This window comes from Apodemus sylvaticus, chromosome 23 (assembly GCF_947179515.1).
Source record: "Apodemus sylvaticus chromosome 23, mApoSyl1.1, whole genome shotgun sequence".
In the NCBI taxonomy this organism is placed as follows: domain Eukaryota; kingdom Metazoa; phylum Chordata; class Mammalia; order Rodentia; family Muridae; genus Apodemus; species Apodemus sylvaticus.
In genome coordinates, this window is record NC_067494.1 from 37,847,966 (window position 1) to 37,870,466 (window position 22,501).

A 22,501-nucleotide genomic window follows, 5' to 3' on the forward strand; every position below is an offset into this window, starting at 1 on the left:
GGCTTCCCTGCTAACCCAGTATTTATGTGGGTGCTGGGATGGCAATGTGGGTCTGCACACTTATGTGGCAAACTCTTAACCTGCAGCACCATCTTCTGGGACTTAGATAAGTTCTAGCTGTCATATTTATTCACGTGCCATCCCTTTAACTTGGACCCTAGATTATTAACGCAAAGTAGGAGGTCTTGAAGCAACTGATCTCTGCTTGCTTGTACCATGCCTCATGCCATGCTCAGGACTATTGCTAACTAACACTTCCATTGGTATCTTTGGGGTACTTTACCATTCTTACTTGGCAACCAACTGTGGTAACTCTTTCTGGGCATTTGCATATTATGCCAAGGCTATTATGGAACGTAATAGCTAACCCTATGTAGAATATTGAGTTGCTGGGTTCTCCCATCTAAGTATAATCTAAAAATGTTTCTTTTCATAGAATTAAACAGTAGAAACATGGTTAGCTGGGGAGAGTTGGGATTGGGTAGAGTGGAATGAGAGCTATCAATAAAGGAGACATAAGTACAGTCATATAGGAAGGACACTTTGAAGAGATCACATTGTACAACTTGGTGACCAAAAACAGTGACTATGCATTATAGTCTTAAAAATGAATAGTGAGAAGACATTGTGTTCTTATTGTGAAAGTGTTAAATGTAAAGTAATATATTCACCAGATATAACATGATGAACATATATAAACATAATGTTCATACAAAATGTAATATACATATATAAACACAATGTGTGCATATACACACAATGTACATTACTTCAAAATCATATTCCATACAGTAAGCACATATAATTTTAATTATCAGTAATAGAAAAATAGGAAGGCTAGGAGGGTTTATCAATGATGGACAAGGGGATGGAGCAGATGTACTCAGGGACACTCCACAGACAAGAAGCAGCACACAGCGCTTCCTGTGGATTGGAAGGTAGCTGGTTAGTCAAGAGAAGGGTGTTTGACAGACTGAGTAATGGGATACACACAGAACAGAAGCAAGGCTAAATAATCTGAGGGCATGACACTTGACAATGGCAGGGGACATGCAGAGAAGAGAGAAACAAGCAGACACTGACTGTGTATTGTGTGTGTGTGTGTGTGTGTGTGTGTGTGTGTGTAGGGGGAGTCACCTCCTTCTACATTTGTCCCCGATTTTTAAATTTTTAATCTTGGAACTCAGCACTACACCTGATCCTTCATCGCTCGTCTTTGACAGGAAGACATCATTTATTCTACCCTTAGACAAAGCCAGTGTGAGATAAGGTTCTGCCTTTCCTGGGGGGAGGGGGAAAGAGGGGCAATAAACTCATTTTATCTCACACTCGCAATGGCGCTTACTTTGTCATTCAAAAAGCCTCGCCAAGTTCAGCGAGCTAGAGGATCCATATTGGGTGAAGGTGCTACCTTTTTCTGTCTTGTTACCCTTCTGTGTCTGGCTCTGTGTAGATGCAGAAGGAAGATGCTGGCATCCCATCTGCAGGAACGTTCATGTATGCCTGTACCACTGTGTTCTTAACTAAATAAACATGTGGTGGCCAATGACCCCCAAGAATGGTACAAGTAGATACTATTTTTTTCATGCTTCGTTGAAATATTTTGTTTTTAAGTTATGTTTTTCTCATATTTTTTCATGTTTTCTTGTTTGTCTGGGGCCCTATCTGTGGACTTCATGTTCTATAGGATGGTCCTATAGGAGTGGGGATTAACTTGCTTGTTCACTTAAATGAGGCAAGACCTGGTCATTCTCACAGTGGCTTGGGTAAAACCTGTACATTTTTCTGAATAGGGTAGTGGTATGGCCAGAATCATGCCTCTGATTAATAGAAAGAAGCCTTCACTCCAGGAACTTATACTGTGTATCTGGAAAGAGGACTGCAGAAATTGGGAGTCTTTATCTAAGTCTCCTATATGTTACCATGCAGTCATATAGGAATGGTCTGGGTTAAGTCCAGCGTGAGCAGAATACACTATCCTTCTTCTAGAGACCAAGCTTTGCAAACACAGCCTGAAACCTCAATCTGTGGTGGGAGAGAGCTTGCAGAGAGAGTCGTCTGACTCATGGCCGGCTGTACATAATTAGACTAGAGCTGCTTTTGGATTTGGAAAGGAAACTCTTCCTACTCCCTGGATCATTGCCTACTTTTGTTGAACATTTATTTATTTTTACAGAAATGTACTTGCTTCTCCTAAATTATACATTTGATGAAGACTCTCAATTTTTTTTTAAACGAACTCAAGCTTGCGGCTTAATATAAAGCTATTGACAAATTGGACAGTTTATTCATGCATTTAGATATTTTTCCCCATTTGAAGAGGCATAGCCTATATGTAACAGTGACCTGGGGGGGGGGGTGTCTCACCTCGGCATGCTACAAAGCTCATTGGTAGCCTGTCCCTCTGCCCCAAAGGCCTTCAATAATGCTTCTGTCCAGTCTCCTGAGGCTCGGATGTGTACACTGAAGAAGTCCTCCTGGGGAGCAGAGGTGAGAGTGAAGGGGTGCCACTCCAGGGGCGAGATGGATGGGCACTGGATGAAGATATACTGTCCGGGCGCCATCTTGAAGTCACGCTTCTTCATGTGAAGCTCCACAACTGCAGATGGGTGACTCACCACCTACAACAGAGCATGAGAGCCGAGGGGATTCTCACTCTGGTAAGATGACGAGAGCACATTCTTCATTCCATGCACAATCTTTAATTGGCTTCTTTTGGGGGGATGTATAATTTGTCAGCACTTTCACGCCTAGACTTGCAATCTGACGGATAATAGTGTTCATTGTGCAGGGCTTGACTTTTAATAACTGTACCAGGAAGTAATGTGGCAGGCACGTAACTCCAGGACCCATGTGACCAAGCATCCCTGAGCCCAGCTAACCATTCCAAATTGAGTATAAGCTGTCATGAATGGATATCTCATAATTTTACTTGAGTTTATTAAAATAATTACACATCATCTTCACTTTAAAAAAAACTAGCAATAGTTTGGGATTTTCTTCATGTTAAGGGGGAAAATATTGATATTTCATCTCTCCCCCAAATGTTGTCTTTGTTCAGTTTGACTAAATATTGTCTTGGTGCTGAGTTTTTGGTATAGGGAAGCCCTGTGAAGCTTCTCTAAGGACTTCATGCTAACGACTCAGCTGAGGGAAGCAACATTTGCTCTTCATATATATCCATTGCCTTATGAACAAATATCTGCACACCTTCATGTCTTTTGTAGGAAATGAATATGAAAACACAATCCAGTATGTTGATGCTATGACACTTTTCTTTGTGAAGAATCCCTCACAACATTTTAATCTTTACTTCCAGTTTTCTGCTTGCCCTCCCGACACTGCCTCTAAAGGAACTACTAAATGTTTTCCTACCAACAGATCCAGGTCTCCACACTTTGTTCCAGGCTGGGTTGACCTCCTATGGTTCTAAGCTTAAACCCAGAAACATAGAAACATGTAAAAGCAGAAATAGGAATGCCTGTCCATCTTATTTTTTAATTAGATATTTTCTTTATTTATATTTCAAATGTTATCTGCTTTTCTTGGCTCCCTTCCAAAATCTCCCTATCCCATCCCCCTCCCCTGCTCACTAACCCACCCACTCCTGCTTCTCTGTCCTAGCATTACCTTATACTGGGGCATCGAGCCTTCACAGAACCAATGGCCTCTCCTCTCACTGATGTCTGAAAAGACCATCCTCTGCTACATATGCATCTGGAGCCATGGGTCCCTCCATTTGGTTGGTGGTTTAGTCCCTGGGAGCTCTGAGGTACTGGTTGGTTCATATTGTTGTTCCTTTTATGGGGTTGCAAACCCTTTCAGCTCCTTGGGTCCTTTCTCTAGCTCTTTCATTGGGGACCCTGTGCTCAGTCCAATGGTTGGCAGTGAGCTTCAACTTCTGTATTTGTCAGGCACTGACAGAGACTCTCAGGAGACAGCCATATCAGGCTCCTGTCAGCAAGCACTTGTTGGCATCCTCAATAGTGTCTGGGTTTGGTGACTCTATATGGGATGGATGCCCAGGTGGGACAGTCTCTGGATGGCCTTTCCTTCAGTCTCTGCTCCATACTTTGTCTTGTTTCAATGTGACTGTGAACGGTGTATAGTATTATGTTAAAACTGTCTAGCTAACACTCAGGAGTGGGTAGCGTACTTTGTACTTTGGTTAACTTGTGGGGTATTCTTTCTCTGTCTATCTGTTCTATCTTCCTCCAGCATGAAGCAAAAATCAAAGAGCCACAAGGTTGTACAGCAAGGCAGAGAAATCCCTCCAAGGTACACACCACTAAACAGGTAGAGCAGCATGTCAGTCCACCATTGTCATCTTAACCTTAGCATCCCTTCATGCTCTAAACCTGTGTCTGCATCCCAAGCCCATGCTCAGTACCCAGGTAAGAGTGCATATGCTCGAGGCAGTGTGGATGATGCTGGTGTGTTTGTGAAGTTCCACCTCTCTGTGCTATTTAAAGTTACTACGATTGCTGTAAAGCAGTCTCAGTAGTTTCCTGTCTTTTCCTCACTGGAGAGAAACCATAATAAAGAGAAATATGGCTAACTCAGATTCCATGCTGTAAGCCTTTATCAGAATTCCAAGTACCAGCATGGAGCCTTGATCCCTGTCTCCAGTAAAACTGGTCACACTGAAAGATGCTTCCGATACAAGCAATTATTAGACCAGAAGATGAGCCTCTAAATTACATGCAGTTCTGCAATAAAAATGGCAAATTAAAAACTTGGGCTAATAAAAAATTTTCATCTACACTCAGGCTTTTATTCAGACATAAAGCTACACACATACCTTGGTAATGACAACTTCTTGGTGAGCTCTCCAGAACCTAATTATTCTTTCACATGCATACAAGACCACAGGACCCAAAGCCCATTTCCAGGCCTGCAGAGGGAGTGGGGGAAGAGAGAGAGATGGAGAGAAAGAGGGAGGGGAAGAGGGAGAGTGACAGAGATAGAAAGAAAGAGGGAGGGAAGAAGAGAGAAGACAGAAACAGAGAGAGGGAGGGGAAGAGAAGGAATCAGAGAGAGAAAGGGAGGGAGAAAAGTGGGAGAGACAGTCAGAAAGAAAGAGATAGTGAGAGACGCAGAGAGACATGTTAAAATAGAATCCAAAATTTCTTTTTCAAACCATATCGATATATAGCACTATGGGACTAATATATTTCCCCTAACATTGTTCCAGCTATCAACAGCAAAGATGTCTCCATGTACCAAATACAATAACATTTAATTATTCCTTAAAGTCTACAAGCTTATTTAAGAGATTAAATTCTCCTCTATTGGTTTTTATGCTTCCTTGATCAATGATGCCTTTATGTAATTAGAAATAATTGAATTTGCAAAGAAATAAGAAAGCAGATTGATGTTTATGTTATGTATGATAGGGCCGTAAATGCTCCCAAACAGCCAAAGTCAAAGGCTTAGAGAAAAAAAAAACATTTTTTTCAGCTAACATAAGGAGTTTAAGTAATAATTTTGGAGGCCAATAATGCCTCCCAACTAGCAAATCTGTCTGAATACAGACACTTACATTGCCATGTCCCCCCATGTGTATCTCTACCTTCTATAATGTTATGAGGAATGAAAAAAATTAAGCTAGGTTTTTTTTTTTAACATGCTGAGTCTCAGAGGATCAGAACAAGGTATCAACAATTGTTTGGAGAGATATGATTAGGAACATTTTCATGTTTAAAAAAATGTACTACTTTATTTATTTTTTTAAGTATAATCTACTTTATGGATGACCATTTTTTGAAAGCTATTCTTGCCTCAAGTGTTGTGTCTAGCACGAGGGGTCTTTCCCCAGTAGATAGGAAGGATGGGAACATATAATTTTTGTCATTCAATGTCAAACAATCTTGAAAGGGATGCGATAGCCTCTTTATTTCAAAGAGAAAGAAACTAAGGCTCAGTGTGATCAAATGACCCCTTGGATATGAGAAGGTATCTGGCCAAGATGTAGGCTTAGGCAGACCTGGTACACAGCCTGTTTTCACTGGGTCTCAGCTGCCTCACTTGAGTATTTACCATACAGCAGAAATGTACTGTCTAACACCAGGGTGTGTCCAGAGACTTGCTTTGTAAAAAAAAAAAAAAAAAAAAATTAGTCTCCTGAGCTTATTGAATTTTAGAATGTCAAGGTTTTTTTTTTTTTATTTAATCTTGCCTTAATCTTATAGAATAACAAAACAAAAACAAACTCTGGTTCTCTGGGAATCAATTTGAGTTACCTTAGGAGGCTGGGCTGGATCTCAGAGCCTTATTAGATCTCAAGGCTTGGACGAGGCTTTTAAATTTCCCCTTTACCATTTTAGATCTACCATGACTTTAGTTCTTCCATAAGATTATGGGAACGGGAGGGGGCACCTCCTTTTTTCGAGTTTGTGTTTTCTTTCAACTCTGGTCACTCATTATGATCCTTATAGGCCATTTGGCTCTATCTCCAAGTTCACGAGCTCTTTGGGATAATTTTTTTTTTTTACTTCTTTTAAATTATCTTTCCCATTTCTAATCCCTTTCCATTTTTTGTCAGTCTCACCTGTTCGCAGGATCTCCGTCTTCACCCATCGGCTCTATCTGCTTCTTTCCTAAGGGCCTCTTGCCTGCTTGACAAAGGCTAGGATTGATTGGGGCAACACTAAGCAATTTGACCCAGCCTCTCATTTCTACCTCAGTGGGGTTCAGCAACACATTCAGAGTGGAGGGGAAAATTAAGCCTTTGGTTCACTCGTGCTAGGGTAAAGGCAGTGAAGATGGTCGGAAAAGGCAAAACAGAGGAAGCGGCAGGACCAAGCACGCAAAACCAGAACTTCCTTATGCTTGAAAGTGTTTTAAGAAGTGGTTTGAACATTTAGAGGAATGCCGGCAACAATTCTTTCTGCACGACAGAAAGATTTGCAAAGATATTCACATAGTCTCTGTGTATGTTCACAAATAATCTTCCGTATCCATTTGAAAACACACATTTCAGACACCACGTAGCTCATTTTGGTGGTGTCAAATCAGCCCCGGCCTCTGATTTCTCCACACTGATGAAATGGAATGGGTTATTTTTTTTTTTCCATGGTTAGCCAGGAAGTCGAGTGTAAGTCATTAATCCTTGGCTCTATCTCTATTCTACCATATAAATTGCTCCAAGAGGAGATAGGGAGGCTTATTTATACTGTGATCCTCCCAGAGTCCCTAGAAAGTTCAGGAGTGAGGGTGAGATATAGCCAGTAAGTGATATTAGCAACGTGGTCCAGCTGTGGGAATCAGCACCAGCCTAGACAAGATGGAACAGATGGGGGAAACCATGCTCCCACCTTTTATCCTGTACAATCAGATACATAGTGCTGTGTGTGTGTGTGTGTGTGTGTGTGTGCAAGGTCAACTGTGGAGCCTTCTACATTTTTTTTGAAATAGCATCTCTTACTGGTTTATTGATTAGGCTAAGGCTACAAGGATCTGCCCATCTCTACCTGCCAGATGACATCCATCCCTACTGTGCCAGGCTTTCACACAGCTGCTGGGGACTGACTTTTAGTCCTCATACCAGCATGCAAAGCACTTTATTGGCTAAGCTATCTGTCCGGCTCACATCTCGGGCTGAATTTTATATTTTTCAAACTGGGAGATGATGGGAGAACATTCTCATCGAAGTTCTTGCCAAGCGCTTACATGTTGGTGCCGGGAACATGTGCTTGCAGATAGGAGCCGAGGACTGGCAAAGGAAGTCTTGGAAGAAGGTCGGAGAATCATAAGGCATGCCATAGGACGTGGAGACGCGTAACAGCTTGCCACAAAGTCAGGACCTTTTCCTGCGGGGTGTGGCTTCACCTGGGATGCCCTCTGTATCAGAGGCAGCCCTTTGAAACACCCTCCGCCTCAGTTTCTCCAGCTCTTAAACAAAGGGTCAGAATCGTTTAGGACATCAGCTTTTTTAGTACTGAAAATTCATATGGCTTCTTAGCTTTATTGTTCCAGGCTCCAGAAATGTGCAGAAGATCCAACCGTAGGACAGCAAGTACGTTATAACAGAAATAAAATCGTGTTGATTTAATAGCAATAGCGATAAGGTTTGATTCCTCCACTTTTATTCCTTCCAGAAAATAAGGGCAGGCTGGCTTTGATTTTAGTTTATGTGTGTGGTTATGAATAGATTATTGCTATAGACAAGAAGCTTTCCAGGGGCCGGCCCCATGTCTGAGTCCTACGGCGGTCTACTGATGAGCAAATGTGAGGACTCTTCGATTGATGAAGTTCACTGACTCCACTCATCCAAGCTTTCCCCTTGACCATTAATATCATCCCGTAGAAAGGGAAACAAAAACAAACCAACCAACAACCAACTAAAAACGAAAACCAGAGCCGTATGATTATTATCTACAGGGAAATGAGGTAAGGAGGACTAAGGTCCTAAGGAGGACCAAGCATCTTTTTAGACTAGACTGACTGCACGAGCAGCTCACAAATCTGCAAGTTTGCGTGCCCATGAGATTGGGGTAGAAACTAGGGCAGCAGATTTCTCTGGCTGGCTTATGCAAGGTGACGGGGGAAAAAGATTCTCTGACCCAACATGACATCAGCTGACGAATATTCTACAGATAAAATCTTCATTTTTTTAAAAAGTGCCCCGGGAAAGAGAGGCACGGAGGACTACATGGAGCCTTGCTAAGATGAGTTAGGTCCAGTGCGGTGGAGCACAGAATCCCTCCACGTCCTTGGAATGCCTTTCTGATTCAGAGTCAATAAGACATCAGAGGGAGTATCGTGCAGTCTAGCCAAGCGGTAATTGCGCAGCCCACACATGCTTTGAATCAGGAGCCATTAAAAATAATGGAAAAGAGTGACACTGTGAGTTTGCATGTGCAAGGGGGTGTACCAGGGGAGTTAGCAAGAGACGGCCAAGTTCCCCCTCTTAATCATAATTAAAGCTAGCACACACGGATGGGCGCAGGCCCTGGTCTGTATTCATGAAGTGTGAGAGAGTATTGATTTTTTTTTAAAATGGAGATGCTGTGGCTGAAAATTTTAGAGAGGTATTCATTTTCTTCATTAATATGCAGGCCAGGTAGTGGCTACAGAGAGCTGAGTTTAGGACAGAGACAATCTATACTGGCCATTAAAGGAACCACAGTCTAATGGGCACATCTATTTCACATCTCTCTGTTTTAAACCTTTCTCCCACTGCTTTTACCCTTAAAATAATGGCACTGAATTTAGTGTATTTGGGAATTTTTAAAGATGGTGATTTACATTCTTCTGATGTCTTGTACGCTACCATAGTTCACCATCCTTATATTAAACGATAACACATCTTGGGGTACTTGTTTTCTCCTACTTTTTTTTTTTGCTTGTTTCCCATTTTTGTTTGTTTTGAGACAAGGTCTGGTGTCTTCAGGATGGTTAGATTCTCTTGGAATTCCCTATGTTGCTGATGATGAACTTGGACTTCTAACCGTTCTGCTTCCACCTTCTGCCTACTGGTTTAAAGGCATGGCTTGTGTATGCTAGGCAAGCATTCTGTCGCCAAAGCCACATCCCAGACTCTTCCTGCTTTAAATGTACTCATTTGATTTATTATCTGTCATGTATCAATCACCAGTTAAACCAAAGGTTTGTATTTTCCTAACATATCAGAGTCCAGATAGGAATATTATTCCGATTTACCTAATCCACCAACTGCAACGACTGTTGCAGAAATCAGAACTGTATACCCAGAAATCAGAAACCACTACTTTCAGAATCTGTGCACACTATGATTAAATTAATACTTCAGTTGATGAAATCTATTCTTGGCTAACATTGAGATTAGTTATAACAAAAGTAATTAGGCATCCCTAATTCTTTTGATCACCCAAAGTTGTAGAAAGAAGAAAGATGGTAAGCCCAGGAAAAGGCTTGGTGCTCCCAGTTACTCGGGAGATAGTCTAAGGAATAGCAAGGGTGTAGCAGGTGGTGAGCCAGGAGGCTGACGCCCTCAGAGTCATTACTCTGCTGTTATGAAGTCTTGCAATATCAGACATCCATATTGAAGCCTGGGTAGAATACATTTCAAAGCTGAACAAAGTGCTTTTGGCAGTAAATCTCTTTTAAAATTATCCATAACTCGATTTCTCCATTAGCCTACTTAATAAAGAGTTGGCTTCATCAAGCGGTGACATGGGCGGTTCTTTTTTTCAAGCCTATAAAAGCTCTCGTTATTTTAACTGCAGGGACAGTTATTTTTAAAAAGCTCCTGGATTCACTCTTACCGAAGGTTCCTTGCCAGAAAATTGAGGTACAGGGCACAAGGCAGCTTCCTGCCATTCGGCATAGCGGTCTCTGCAGAAGGTGACATTGTGCAGCCGTAGACTCTCTGGAGTTTGGCCTCGAATGATGCGACTTAGAAACACACACACACACACACACACACACACACAATGAGAGAGAGAGGAGGGGGGAAGCATAAAAATGTCAAGCTGATTTTGTGTGATGTCTTTACACAGGTTTATACTCTGTAGTGGGTTCCAAAACAACACTCCCATCTCTTGAAACTTGGGCTGTCACTCACTTCCCCCGGCATCTTTAAAAATAGGAATTTAAAAAGCTTCGGGTAACTTTGAAGATCCCAGAAAAGAAGTGCCCCTCTGTGGTATCCTGTGTCACATTGAAAGTGTCTATATTAGAGAATTCATAATGAAGGAAATTGTTTGAACACATCCTTTTGTAGACTGTTGAATTTAATTAGGTTTCATCTCATTCTGATTGCTGATTTGGGCTAATTGGCTAACTTTGTACGATTGGCTTCTTCTGCAGATTGATTTAACTTCTCTCCTTCTTAGCTTGTTTCTGAGCACTTAGAAGTTTCAAGTGAAGAAGTCAAAAGAAGTGCCCAGAATAATGGTATTTTTCCCCCGGTGATCACTAGCAGGCTTAGCATTTGACAAGGTCAAAACAGGTCACTTTGAAATGTGTCTTTGAGGCTGTATTGATAAATTTAAAAGTAGAAAGAAATGTCTGAATGGATGGAGCACTAGATAAAGAGTCCTGTAATCCTACTAGCTTCTGTCTGTTGACCTTTGCAAATTGCTTAGGCATCAACTCTCAGATGACTTTACGGACTTGTACTCTCACAGCATAGGACCATACACCTTGGTAATAGAATCCTGGAGCCCCACAGTTCCTAGGTGCTTATGGACAAGATGCACTGGTTTGTTTTGGGAAACTAGGTTCTCGTAGACTGAACAGCATCAGCATCACGGAGATGCTGTGTTTGGCTGTGGAGTAGTGGTCTCCTTTGAAATTATTATGTGACATGGGAGGATGGTAGGAATAAAGCTCATGGAAACAGCCTGGTGTCAGCTACAAATGATACGTTAGGTTGTGACTCTGCTCCGTGCAATGCAAGTCACTCAAGCTTGATGAACTTCCCTTTGAATCAGGGAAGCAGGGTAATCTGTGAGTCTGCAGGCACAAAGGATGCCCACCGCGGGTGGGTGAGTGGTGAATGGGAGCCAGATTATGGATGCCATGCCTTTCAGTACCTATATCCTTCGATGTTTGATAACCTTTCCCATGCAGTCTATAACAGATTCCATTCCATAAATATGTTGCTAAAATACTAAAAAGCTTAATTTTTCCACCTATACCATTACATAATAGGCAGACTAGTGAGCTCTTCTGCCTTCCAACCATCTTATGTCTACTTGGCATTTTGTATAGAATTTACAAATTGCTTTTGCTGTAAATAGTAGTTGTAGAATATGTCAAGCTGAGAAGATTAAGTAGGTTTTTATCCCCAAATGAGCCTTTCAGCAAGGTTAAAATAACCCAACCATTCTCCTTGTGAAATACTATTTGTGCATAAAATTCAAACTTCAGCCAAGTTACTGACCATTGAGATGGACTTGTGGTTCAATACCCATGGCATGAGTGCAGAAAATTTGGGGTTTTGGGGATTACAAGGATACTTTGCATGTTAAAAGAGGATTGCGCTAAGATTTCTAAGGTCAACTTACAAAAATCAGTAGGCTTCCTAGATACTAACAGCAAAGAAGCTGAGAAAGAGACTATTAGCAATAGTATCAAAGATGTGTAGGAATAAACCCAACCAAGGAGGTGAAGGAACTACAGTGAGAATTTTAACTCTCTGAAGAAAGACACTGGAGAAGACATTAGAGAATGCAAAGGCCTCTCGTGTTCACAGGTGGGGAGAATTTAGGCTGTGGAGATGGTCACCGCAGTTTACAGGTTCAGCGCAAACCTCATCAAACTTTTCATGGCTCTATTCCTATTCACAAAAACAGAAAAAAAAATCCTAAAATTCACATGGAAATGCAAAACAACAACAACAGCATCAGCAACAACAACAATGCTGGTCAAAGCAATGTTGAGCAAACAGAACAATGCTGAGGGAGGGCGTGGCCACACCGTACTCCAAGCTAAGCTACAGAGCCATGCTAACAAAAGCAGCACAGCGCTGACGTAAAAACAGTCACGTGCGCCAATGGAATGGCATAGAAGACTCTGACAAAACTGCGCATAGTCACAGCCACCTCACATCCGACAGATGCCAAGATGCACACTGGAGAACATACAGCATCTTCAATAACTGATGCTGGGAGAAGAGGCTGTCTACATGTAGAAGGATGAAATCAGACCCATATGGGGTATGTATTACCCTGCACGAATATCAACTTCAAGTACATCAAAGATCTCAATGTGAAACTGAAAAAATAGTCAGAATCCTACAAGATGTAATGGAAAGGACTTTCTGAATGGTGCTTTTTTTTTTTTTTTAATAGCAGCCCTATTTATAATAGCCAGAAGCTGGGAAGAACCCAGATATCCCTCAGTAGAGGAATGGATATAGAAAATGTGGTATATTTACAGTATGGAATACTACTCAGCTATTAAAAACAACGAATTCATGAAATTCTTGGGCAAATGAGTAGAACTGGAGAATGTCATCCTGAGTGAGGTGACCCAATCACAAAAGAACACACATGCTATGTACTCACTGATAAACGGATATTAGCCCAGAAGCTCAGAATACCCAGGAAACAATTCACATATCAAATGATGCCCAAGAAGAAGGAAGGAGAGGGCCCTGGTCCTTGAAAGGCTCAGTGCAGCAGAGTAGGGGAATACCAGGACAGGGAAGCGGGAGGGGATTGATTGGGGAACAGGGGGAGGGAAGAGGGTTTATGGGACTTTGGGGGAGGGGGGATCCAGGAAAGAGAAAATCATTTTAAATGTAAATAAAGAATATATCGAATAAAAAAAGGAAGCAAGACCAACCATTGACAAATTTGACTTTAAAAAAACTAAGATGCTCTGTCCAGAAAGGAAAGAATCTCTGGAAGAGGAAATCTACAGAGTAGGCAAGAATGTTTGCTATCTGTACATTTGATAGGTGATTAATGTCCATTCGATACAAAGGATTCAAAACCCAGAGTCAAGAAAAAAAAACAACCCAATTTAAAAATGGGGGGCTATGTATGTGAACAGAGAGCTCTCAAAAGAAGAAATAAAAACAGATAAGGAATACCTCAAAGTCTTTGACGTTCTTTTTTTGTTTGTTTATTTTTTTGTTGTTGTTTTTAATTTTATTTTTTTATTCGATATATTTTTATTTACATTTCAAATGATTTCCCCTTTTCTTTTTTTCTATTAACTATTTTTTTATTTGATATATTTTTTATTTACATTTCAAATGATTTCCCCTTTCCTAGCCCCCCCACTCCCAGAAAGTCCCGTAAGCCCCCTTCTCTCCCCCTGTCCAGTTAGAGAAATGCATAGTGGTAAAACCACTATGAGATTTCACCTTATGCCTATCAGGATGATGGCTAAGACTGAGAAAATAACTGGCAAGAAATGTTGCTGAAGATGCGGGGGAAAGGGAACCTTCACTCACTGTTGGTGGGCTTGTAACTGGTACAGCCATTATGGAAAGAAGTGTGGAGAATCCTTAAAAAAAGAAAAAGCGGAAGCCGCCATACTTCCCAGCTGTACCACTCTTTGGCATGTGCTCCACAGACCTGATATTTCACTCCGCAAATGCTCGCTCAACCACATGCACAGATGCTCTCTTCACATGAGTCAGGGGATGTGAACACAGAGACATAGAGCTGAACACCTGATTATAAAACGGGCTTACCCTCCTCCGTGGATGGCCAGACTGATGAAGAAGAAGATGAAGGTATGGTGTGTGTACCAGAACAGCTCGTAAGAAGACCGTCTGATGAACTCAGTGGAAGAGGTGATGATCAGGATCAAAGCCAGAGAGATTACCAGGCCAGTAATTCCCGAGACTGTCATTAATAACTCGGCGGTTGTGCCCTAGAAGATCACAAAGGACTGCCAAATTGATACTTTGGATTTTGCAGTTTTAGGATCAGTATTAGAGGACCCAAGCAAAGGACAATTGAGGATGTTGTAGGGCAACCCACTGGACCTCACCAAAGTCCAGACACATTTCAGGAAACTAGCTGTGAAAATTCTTCCTTTTCTTCCCGAGTCACTGTGGATATTTACTTTGCTCAAACTTTATAAAATACCATGCCATTAAGCACAAATTTTCCATTCGCATGAGTTGATTTTTTTTCTTTTTTTCTTTTTTCTTTCCAAAGCTACTATTTTGGCTCGGTCCTAGAGAGCATTGGAAGAGCAATGCTGCAGAATAAGCTCAAATTAGAGTTTTTTTAATTTTTAAGATTAAAAACTGTGGCTCACCATACTTAATTGCATCTTAACATTAATAAACACTTTCTTGCGGGGGAGGAGAGGTTCCTCAGGGCCACTCCTAATAAAGCAGTTGCATGCCCTGCTCCCTGGGTGGCTGTGTCCTGCTCTAGCTTTTTAATTGGAAGGACCATGACTTGCATTTCCTTTACATAACCTCAGGGGTCCTTGGAATAAGACTTGGCAAAGCCTTTGTGATCAATAAAGGCACAGTGATTGTTATCGGTATTCCCCAATGAGCATGATTCTGACCCATGAGTTCAAGGGACAGTCAAATAGCCTTTACGAATATTAATTGCAAAGCAGTTTTTTTTTATTGTGAGTTCCCATTTTTCCTTGCTTACTCATTAGTATCCATACCCCGTGTTCCCATCTCCGAGCCAACTACCAGCTCAATAAACTCACACTATATCTTTTGTCAGTAAAACCTCATTAATTTAGGCTGCTTTGAGATCTGGAAGTGATTTGGATAGGGACTTCTCCATTGTTTATTTTCTTCTCTTTGCAGAAGAGAAGAGTGGAATAAAATCGAGAGAGTGTACATGTAGAACATTTAAAATATTTGTTTTATAAGTACACTCGAGCACTTTAGAAGTCAATTAACAGCACATGGTGTGTTAATTTCAAATCATTCTGTTTTGACTATTAAAGACTATTTCTTCTCATTTTCCAGCAATATATTTACAGACTAGCCTGAGTTGCCAGGAGTTGTCTAAAGTAACCCCATTGCATTACTTATGAAATGCTTTCATGTATGTTTCAAGTTATTGATAATCATCTTTCCAAATACCCAAATTAGAGGGGCTTCTGAGCTTAATTAGTACTAACAAAGTATATCGTTTCTAAAATTTTTGAAACAACTGTGATTGAAGTAGCTTAATTAGCTTGTTAAATTGCTTGAAAGGTTATTTATAATAAATACTATTTATTGCATAGTTTCTTCAAGATGTTGAGATTTATTCTTGGGTCTCTTGTGAGCAGTGAATTTTTATAAAGCTTTATTGGGGGGGGGGGAATGTAGATCTAAACAGGTGGCCAGATAAATTCTGAGATTCAAGGAAATGGTATTAAACGCATCTCTGCATGGTTAGGGCGTCTGCAGTTTTGATTTGTAGCTATGAAATCTGTGCTTCTAATTGCACAGAATACAGCAGTTAAGAAAAGGGAATTCAGTTTATTAATGGTCTGATATTGTAAACCTTCCCGAGGAAATCAAGATTTTGACTTGGAAGAATCTCCTCATAACTAGAGTCTGAATTTTCCTTCTCAAATATACATATTTGAGCAAAACTGTCACTTATAAAGAGGGCCTAGGTAATACCAGCCAGAGAGACTCCTATTGATGGGGTGTGTGGCCTTGAGACTTTTCTTAGAAAATAGATTAAAAATATATGGTCTCTATTCCAATATGGTAGTCCATGGAAGATGTTTAGATGAACCAATAAGAGAGATGTCAGGGTGGCTCATGGGAAGTCTTTACCTCTAAGGATAGGATGCTGTGGTTGATTGTATTTTTTTTCTCCCAAGAGACACTGCTGCTCTGTGCAGCTAGACGTTAACATTGGGTGTCACGAGCCACATAGTTGTCTTTCTGAAATGACTTTCAGTCAGTGTATGGTTTAGCAAGCCAAAAAAAAAAAAAAAAAAGTTCATACTTGTGCCGGAAAACAAGGCACAGAGAACAGACCCAGAAAACAATTTGCAGGTTGAAAATAAAGCATCTAATCTATCATTTCTGGGGTTTGGTGGAAATCTGATCAGGAGCTGCTTTTAAAAATCCATAATATTAAGGCTTTAACAGGTTTTTGCATTCCTAAAATATCACAGATATATACTCACTATAAATTAATTAATCAGAGTATTTTTTCTCCTTCCTCACATCCTTCTAGCCACATTAGTGGTTGGAAAAACTAGCTGTTAAAACAGAAAGGTGAGATTGAAATTAGCATTTGGCAGGGGCCTCTCTTTTATCCAGCTCTTTTATGTAATGCTTTTGAAATCTATGGCTCTTGATATAGGGATGGAAAGAGAAACGACTCTGTAGGATCGAGGTTGGTTAACGTGCAAGAACTAACTCACCGTGTATAAGGTGCGGACTGGGTTGAGGTAGCTCTCATTTGGGGCATGGCCAAGTTTGGAAAGTGCAGCCAGCAGCCCTTCAGCATCCTTGGCCTGGCCCAGGTGATAACGTTCCAGGTTGAACAAGTGTGCCACAATGTGGATAACTGGGGATGAGGAGACATCGGACATAGGCGCTGTCAGAGACATCTCTTTAGTGCAAAACTCCATGTTGCTACCTTATGTTTGCCTGCTCTGGTGGTGACAGTTGACAAGGAATCATGACTTATTTGTGCATCTTTCCCAGAGTTTTGAAGTGAGTGGAACATGCGGTGTATGGCTTATTATAAGTGTTTTAATTATATTAACAAATAAATCAATTTATGATTTAATTTTAAATTTCTAATCCTTTTGGAAGTGATATAAGTCATGATATCAGGACATGGTTGTTGTGTTGGCTAGTTTTCTGTCCACTTTACACAAACTAGGGTATTCAGAGAGGAGGGATGCTCAACTGAGAAAGTGCTTTCATCAGATGAGGTTGAAGGCCAGTCTGTAGGGTATTTTCTTCATTAGTGATTGATGTGAGAGGGTCTGCCCCATTGTGAGTGGAGACACTTCTGGGATGGTGGTGCTGGGTTCTGTATGAATGCAAGCTGGGTTCTGTAATGAGGGAGCTACAAGGAACAAGTCAGTAAGCAGCACCCTTCCATGCCCCTGCATCAGCTCCTGCTTCTGGGTTCCTGCCCACACTTCCTTCAGTGATATAAACCCCTTCCTCCTCAGTTGGCTCTTTTGGTCACAGTATTTCATCATAGCATTATTGTAATCACAGACAAAAATAATATAATAAATATAATATAATAAATATAATATAATATAGGATACTACAATATAGACAATATAATTCTTAAGGAAAGATGGTATATGATGGGTATAGAATATGAAGCTTCCTAAAGAAGTAAGAAAGAATTATCCTAGAATACCATGCATCATAATAATGTGTGTGTGTGTGTGTGTATATATATATATATATATATATATATATATATATATATATACATATATTGAAACACAGGTTGATATCAGGGAGATATTTTCTTTACATTTTCCAGAAGTATTTTCTGTTCTTCTCATCATATATTTTAACATATGTATATATGTATGTATTATGTATGTATGTACATGTATATGTATAGGAACATACATATATGTGCACTTATACAACTACACACACATTTGCACATATGATTCTTACAGAATCATCTGGCACACTGAAATGAGCAGTATCTGTGGGACCAAACATATTCTTTCTGTACTCTTCAGGACAGTGTGCTATCTGATTCTGAGAGTTCATATGTTTACATTTCAGATAAAGAGGACAAATTCAAGGACACTGTATGATCTGGCTGGAGATTCTGCCTCTGTGCTGCTCTTTCCTGGCTTGGAAACTCTGTTGGGAAGCCAGCAGTCATGCCATTTCCATGGAGACCCGGATGGGCAGCCGGTCGACACACACACACCATTGGGATCGGACTCAAGTGTGAACAAAGGACTCATTACGCAGGATACAGTTATTTTCCTACAAGTTCTTCTGCATCTGCAGTGGGAGGAAGCAGCTGTGCTGGCTACTATGTATATATATACATATGTATACCATGTACAGCAAGCAGGCTAACATGTCTATAGGCTGTACACATTGTGGGTGTGTTACAGCATTCTCCATGGTTGTCTTTTAAAATTGAGATGTTGAAGAATGTAGGGCTAAAAGGATCAAGCAGCTTCTGAGAATACTGGGGATGGGGAGATAGTTCAGTCGACAAGGGCTTGCCATGTGAGTATAGAGACTTGAGTTCTCTCTGCAGCACTTGTATAATCAGTAGTTCAGGTTTATAACCTCAGTAATAGGTGAAGCAGAGGTGGAAAGGAAAGAGGCATGTACTTGGAGTTGCTGGCCAGTTAGTCTATCCAAAAAATATGTTGAGCTCCAGGCTCAGGGAGAGACTGTCAGAAAACTACCAAGGAAGATACCCAATTCCAACATCTGGCCTCCATACAGAGGCCACATGCATATGCATGCATGTGTGTACGCACACACAGAACCTTTGAGAATATTGCTGCTATTTTTGTGCCTGTGGTCATAGCTGCGCAATGTCAATGATTATTTAGAAGCATTTTCTTTATTTCCTTTCCCCCTTTTTATTTATTCTGTCATATTTACATCTTGACTTCAGTTTCCCCTCCCCCAGTCTCTCCCCCTGCTTCCCCTTCTCTGATTCACCCCCTCTTCAATTTTCCTCAGAGAAGAACAGTCTTCTGGGGACATCAACCAAGCACGTCATAATGAAGGTGTCCACACTCTTCACATCTGTTCAATATAGTATGTGAAGTTCTAGCCAGAGCAGTAAGTCAACCAAGGGAAAGCAAGGGTATCCAAGATAGAAAGAAAGAAGTCAAAGTATCGCTATTCGAAGATGATATGATGGTATACATATCCCCCCCAATTCTACCAGGGAGCTCATACAGCTGACAAACACTTCACTAAAGTGGCTGAATACAAGATTGACCAAAACCAAACCAAACCAAACCAAACCAAACCAAACCAAACCAAACCAAAACACCCACCTCCTTCTATGGAGACATGGGCGGAGGCATTCCCATTTCACAGAATTAGAGACTGATTTTCATTTTATATTATAGTACTGAAAGCAATGAATGAATTCTTTGTCTTCGCCTCTTTGTATAACACTCCTCTCCCTCGTAACGAGCTGCTGCTCTCAGTCTGTTTCCTGCTATGTTAGCTTCCACATGAGAATCTGACAGAGCTAAACTAGACTGACATGTGTGTGGAATAGATGACTTAGGACCCAGAGCTGCTCATTCCCGTCTCCTGCCTCCTCCCTTCCTTTAGCACAGAAGACATCACTGGAGGAGGAAGTCCAAACGACCTCTCAAGAGATCACCTCCAAGGGACTAAGCAAGAACTGTTACCCACAGATTTCACGCTCTTTAAGGTTTATATAGTAAATGTTTCTTTCTTCCAGTCCTGGACATATTGTTTTTGCTTCACAAAGTAGATTAAATGCCTAATATCTTAGTTATCTCAGGAATCCTCAGGGTAAAAACCACCTGAGATCCTTTTGGTTGGTTAAGCACTCTATTTTCCTCTTAGATTTAATCATGGCTAAAAACTAGGAATATATAAGCTGTTAAACCTAGGGGTGCTGGAGCCATATGAGTAACAGGAGAGGTATTGCTTTTGGTCCCTTTCAGACATTTAATTTTTTTCTTTTTTATATGTCTTATTCTTTTTAATATGAATAACAAAACTATTGGTATGGTCATAGCTATTTCTGAAATGGGTTTAAGATGCTACCATGGCTGTATTCTCTCTTTCTCAGCCACTGAAATACTTTCATGATGTTAGACTGGATGTTGGTGTCTAGCAGGAAGAATAGGAAAGTGGATGCTTCTCAACTACCTAATTTTTTTCCTGCCTCTATATTTTCATCTATCAAATGGGTAGGTTTGGGGGAAAATACCCATCACTGCACATGGCAGCTCAAATCTCCTCCAGCTTTGTGACAACCGCACATTTCTCTGAAGCTCACTGAAAACATTTTTCATCCAAATGGGATCTGCAAATGTGAAATTTGTATTTTGATTTGTTCCCAAAACTCCACAATAGATTAAATGGGAGATCTTCAGTCTTGCAGTGAAGCCAATGCCACTAATTGAGAACAAGCTCTGTGTGTGCCTCTGTGGACCACTACATATTTGCTAAAGCTCAGGCTCCATTTCTCCATCACTCACCCAAATGATCCAAGCTGTGACTGGGTGAGCCCTCCTATAATTCTACTTTCTCACCCAAGTACTTTTACAGAGGCTATGCTGGCAAGACTGCGCATGCTCATTTAATTGGTCTGTGGACTTTTGAGTTCAAATAAGGAACTTTTATTGAGAAGCAGACAAAAAAAAATCATAAAGACTTCAATTAGATCCAGTCACCCTGAGAAAGTGACTTTTACGTCTCTCTTCTGCTCTTAGTTTCCCCCCTGGATATCAGAGAATGTATAATTGAGGGGAATCTTGGGGGAGAGTCAGTTCCAGTATCCTTCTGCCTGCCTGTCAGAGATGACAGTGGGTCACCCCTTAGTTAAGCAGTGCATGGAAAGCAGGACCTGGAAATGAATCTCGCCTGTACTTCTGAAGTCACAATCTGCCTGGAACGTCCCAATGTGTCTGGTACAGAACCAGTCCATCTGGTATACCTCGAGACACGTGTTTGTCAATCACATTTGAACCTATGAGGCAGACTCCGGGTGGAGCCCTGGTGGAGCTTTGTGTGCTTTCAGTGGGACTGAGGAACTGGTTGGTAGAAACTTGTTAGATGTCAGATCCCAAGGAATTTGTGCCTTTGGCACCATCTCTACCTTGGGAGCTCTGAATCATTATTTTCTCAGGACCTTTATGCTGCACGCCCTCTTCTCCACCTGCCCCTCTTCTGTTTATCGATGTTTGCGAATTAATTTTAGCAACTCATCAGGAGTTTCACTCTGGGTGATCTTACACCTCTGAAATCTGGCAGACACAAGTTGCAGAATTTGCGGAAAGAGCTGCATGGGTCACAATTTACAACCTCTGCTGATGGAAACCCAGGCTCCACCTACTGCCTTTCAATTGCTGGGGTCTTCAAGGTCTGCCATGGACCAGAGAACCCAAAAAAGATCCACATTAATGAGAACATGCAGGCTGTGAGGCTACGATTTTTATACCAGTAGAGTTACAGGTCCCTGAACACAATTTATTAGTGGTTGGATGGGTCTCCTGCTTATCACAGGCAGGCAAGCAGGAAGGCAGGAAGAAGGGCTCTTGGCATTGCATTTTCGGTGATGCCCTTGATTAGAGATACCACTGTTTTGCAGCCCCCCCCAACTCCCTAGCCTACATCCACCAGTCTCTAATTACATCCTTTAATGATCCAACCAATTAGAGCCTGCAGTTCAACATCTAGGGGAACGGATGAGAAATTAGAGGCTGGCACGCAAACTTCTCTGTGCATGCATTTCTTCCAAGGTTACACACCTCTATTAAGCCAGTTGGCTATTTCAGAAGCAGCATAATGGGCGAGGCTAATAAAATAAGCCCAGGGACACTGCGGCTGCTCCCTCGCGAATACAGCAGAAGGACAAACGAGAAAAGCCAGGGGTAGCAATGAAACCTAGGCTTAGCATTTTTTTTCCCTCCTCTCTCTAAAAGCACAGTTGCCAGCCACATTTCTTAGTTAATGCGAAATGCAGTAATTGCTTTGTCAAGGCTTGGACTATGTAGAGAGTTTCCTTTCCACCTTCCTGCCTTTGTCGGGCTGGAAACCATAGCCATGGGGCTGGTTGCCATGGAAGAGCAGATGAGGCTACTTTGCTAGGAGATACAGCTCTGACCCTGCTGGGGTGAGCCCCAGGAGACGCTCAGAAGCAGAGCAGAGCAGCAGTGATTCGAGAGGCGTGGGTTGGGAAGAATACTGATGCCCTTTGGAGATTTGTGAGGGGAAGTTGGAGAAAGAACATCCTGTTTTTTTTCTCCTTGCAGCAGAATGTAAATTTATAATCTTGAATGATTAGTATCATTCCGAATCCACTCATTTTCCAAACTCTGTTTCATCCACATGATGCTCAGAATTTGTATCTTGTTCCTTTCCTTCTAGCCTCATGTGTGTGGCTAGATG

General features: G+C 41.3%; 1 protein-coding gene across 1 annotated transcript in view; it reads right to left on the minus strand.

Annotated features, from left to right (window-relative positions):
• The window catches only part of Nox3 (NADPH oxidase 3), a 63,267-nt gene that overhangs the window by 35,533 nt on the left and 5,233 nt on the right, over positions 1-22,501 (minus strand). Inside the window, exons 5-9 of the mRNA XM_052169768.1 lie at positions 16,798-16,943; positions 14,135-14,316; positions 10,248-10,377; positions 4,802-4,894; positions 2,368-2,621 (exon numbers count right to left, since the gene is read on the minus strand). Coding sequence (XP_052025728.1) covers positions 2,368-2,621; positions 4,802-4,894; positions 10,248-10,377; positions 14,135-14,316; positions 16,798-16,943 — 805 coding nt within the window. The remainder of the gene's footprint in view (positions 1-2,367; positions 2,622-4,801; positions 4,895-10,247; positions 10,378-14,134; positions 14,317-16,797; positions 16,944-22,501) is intronic.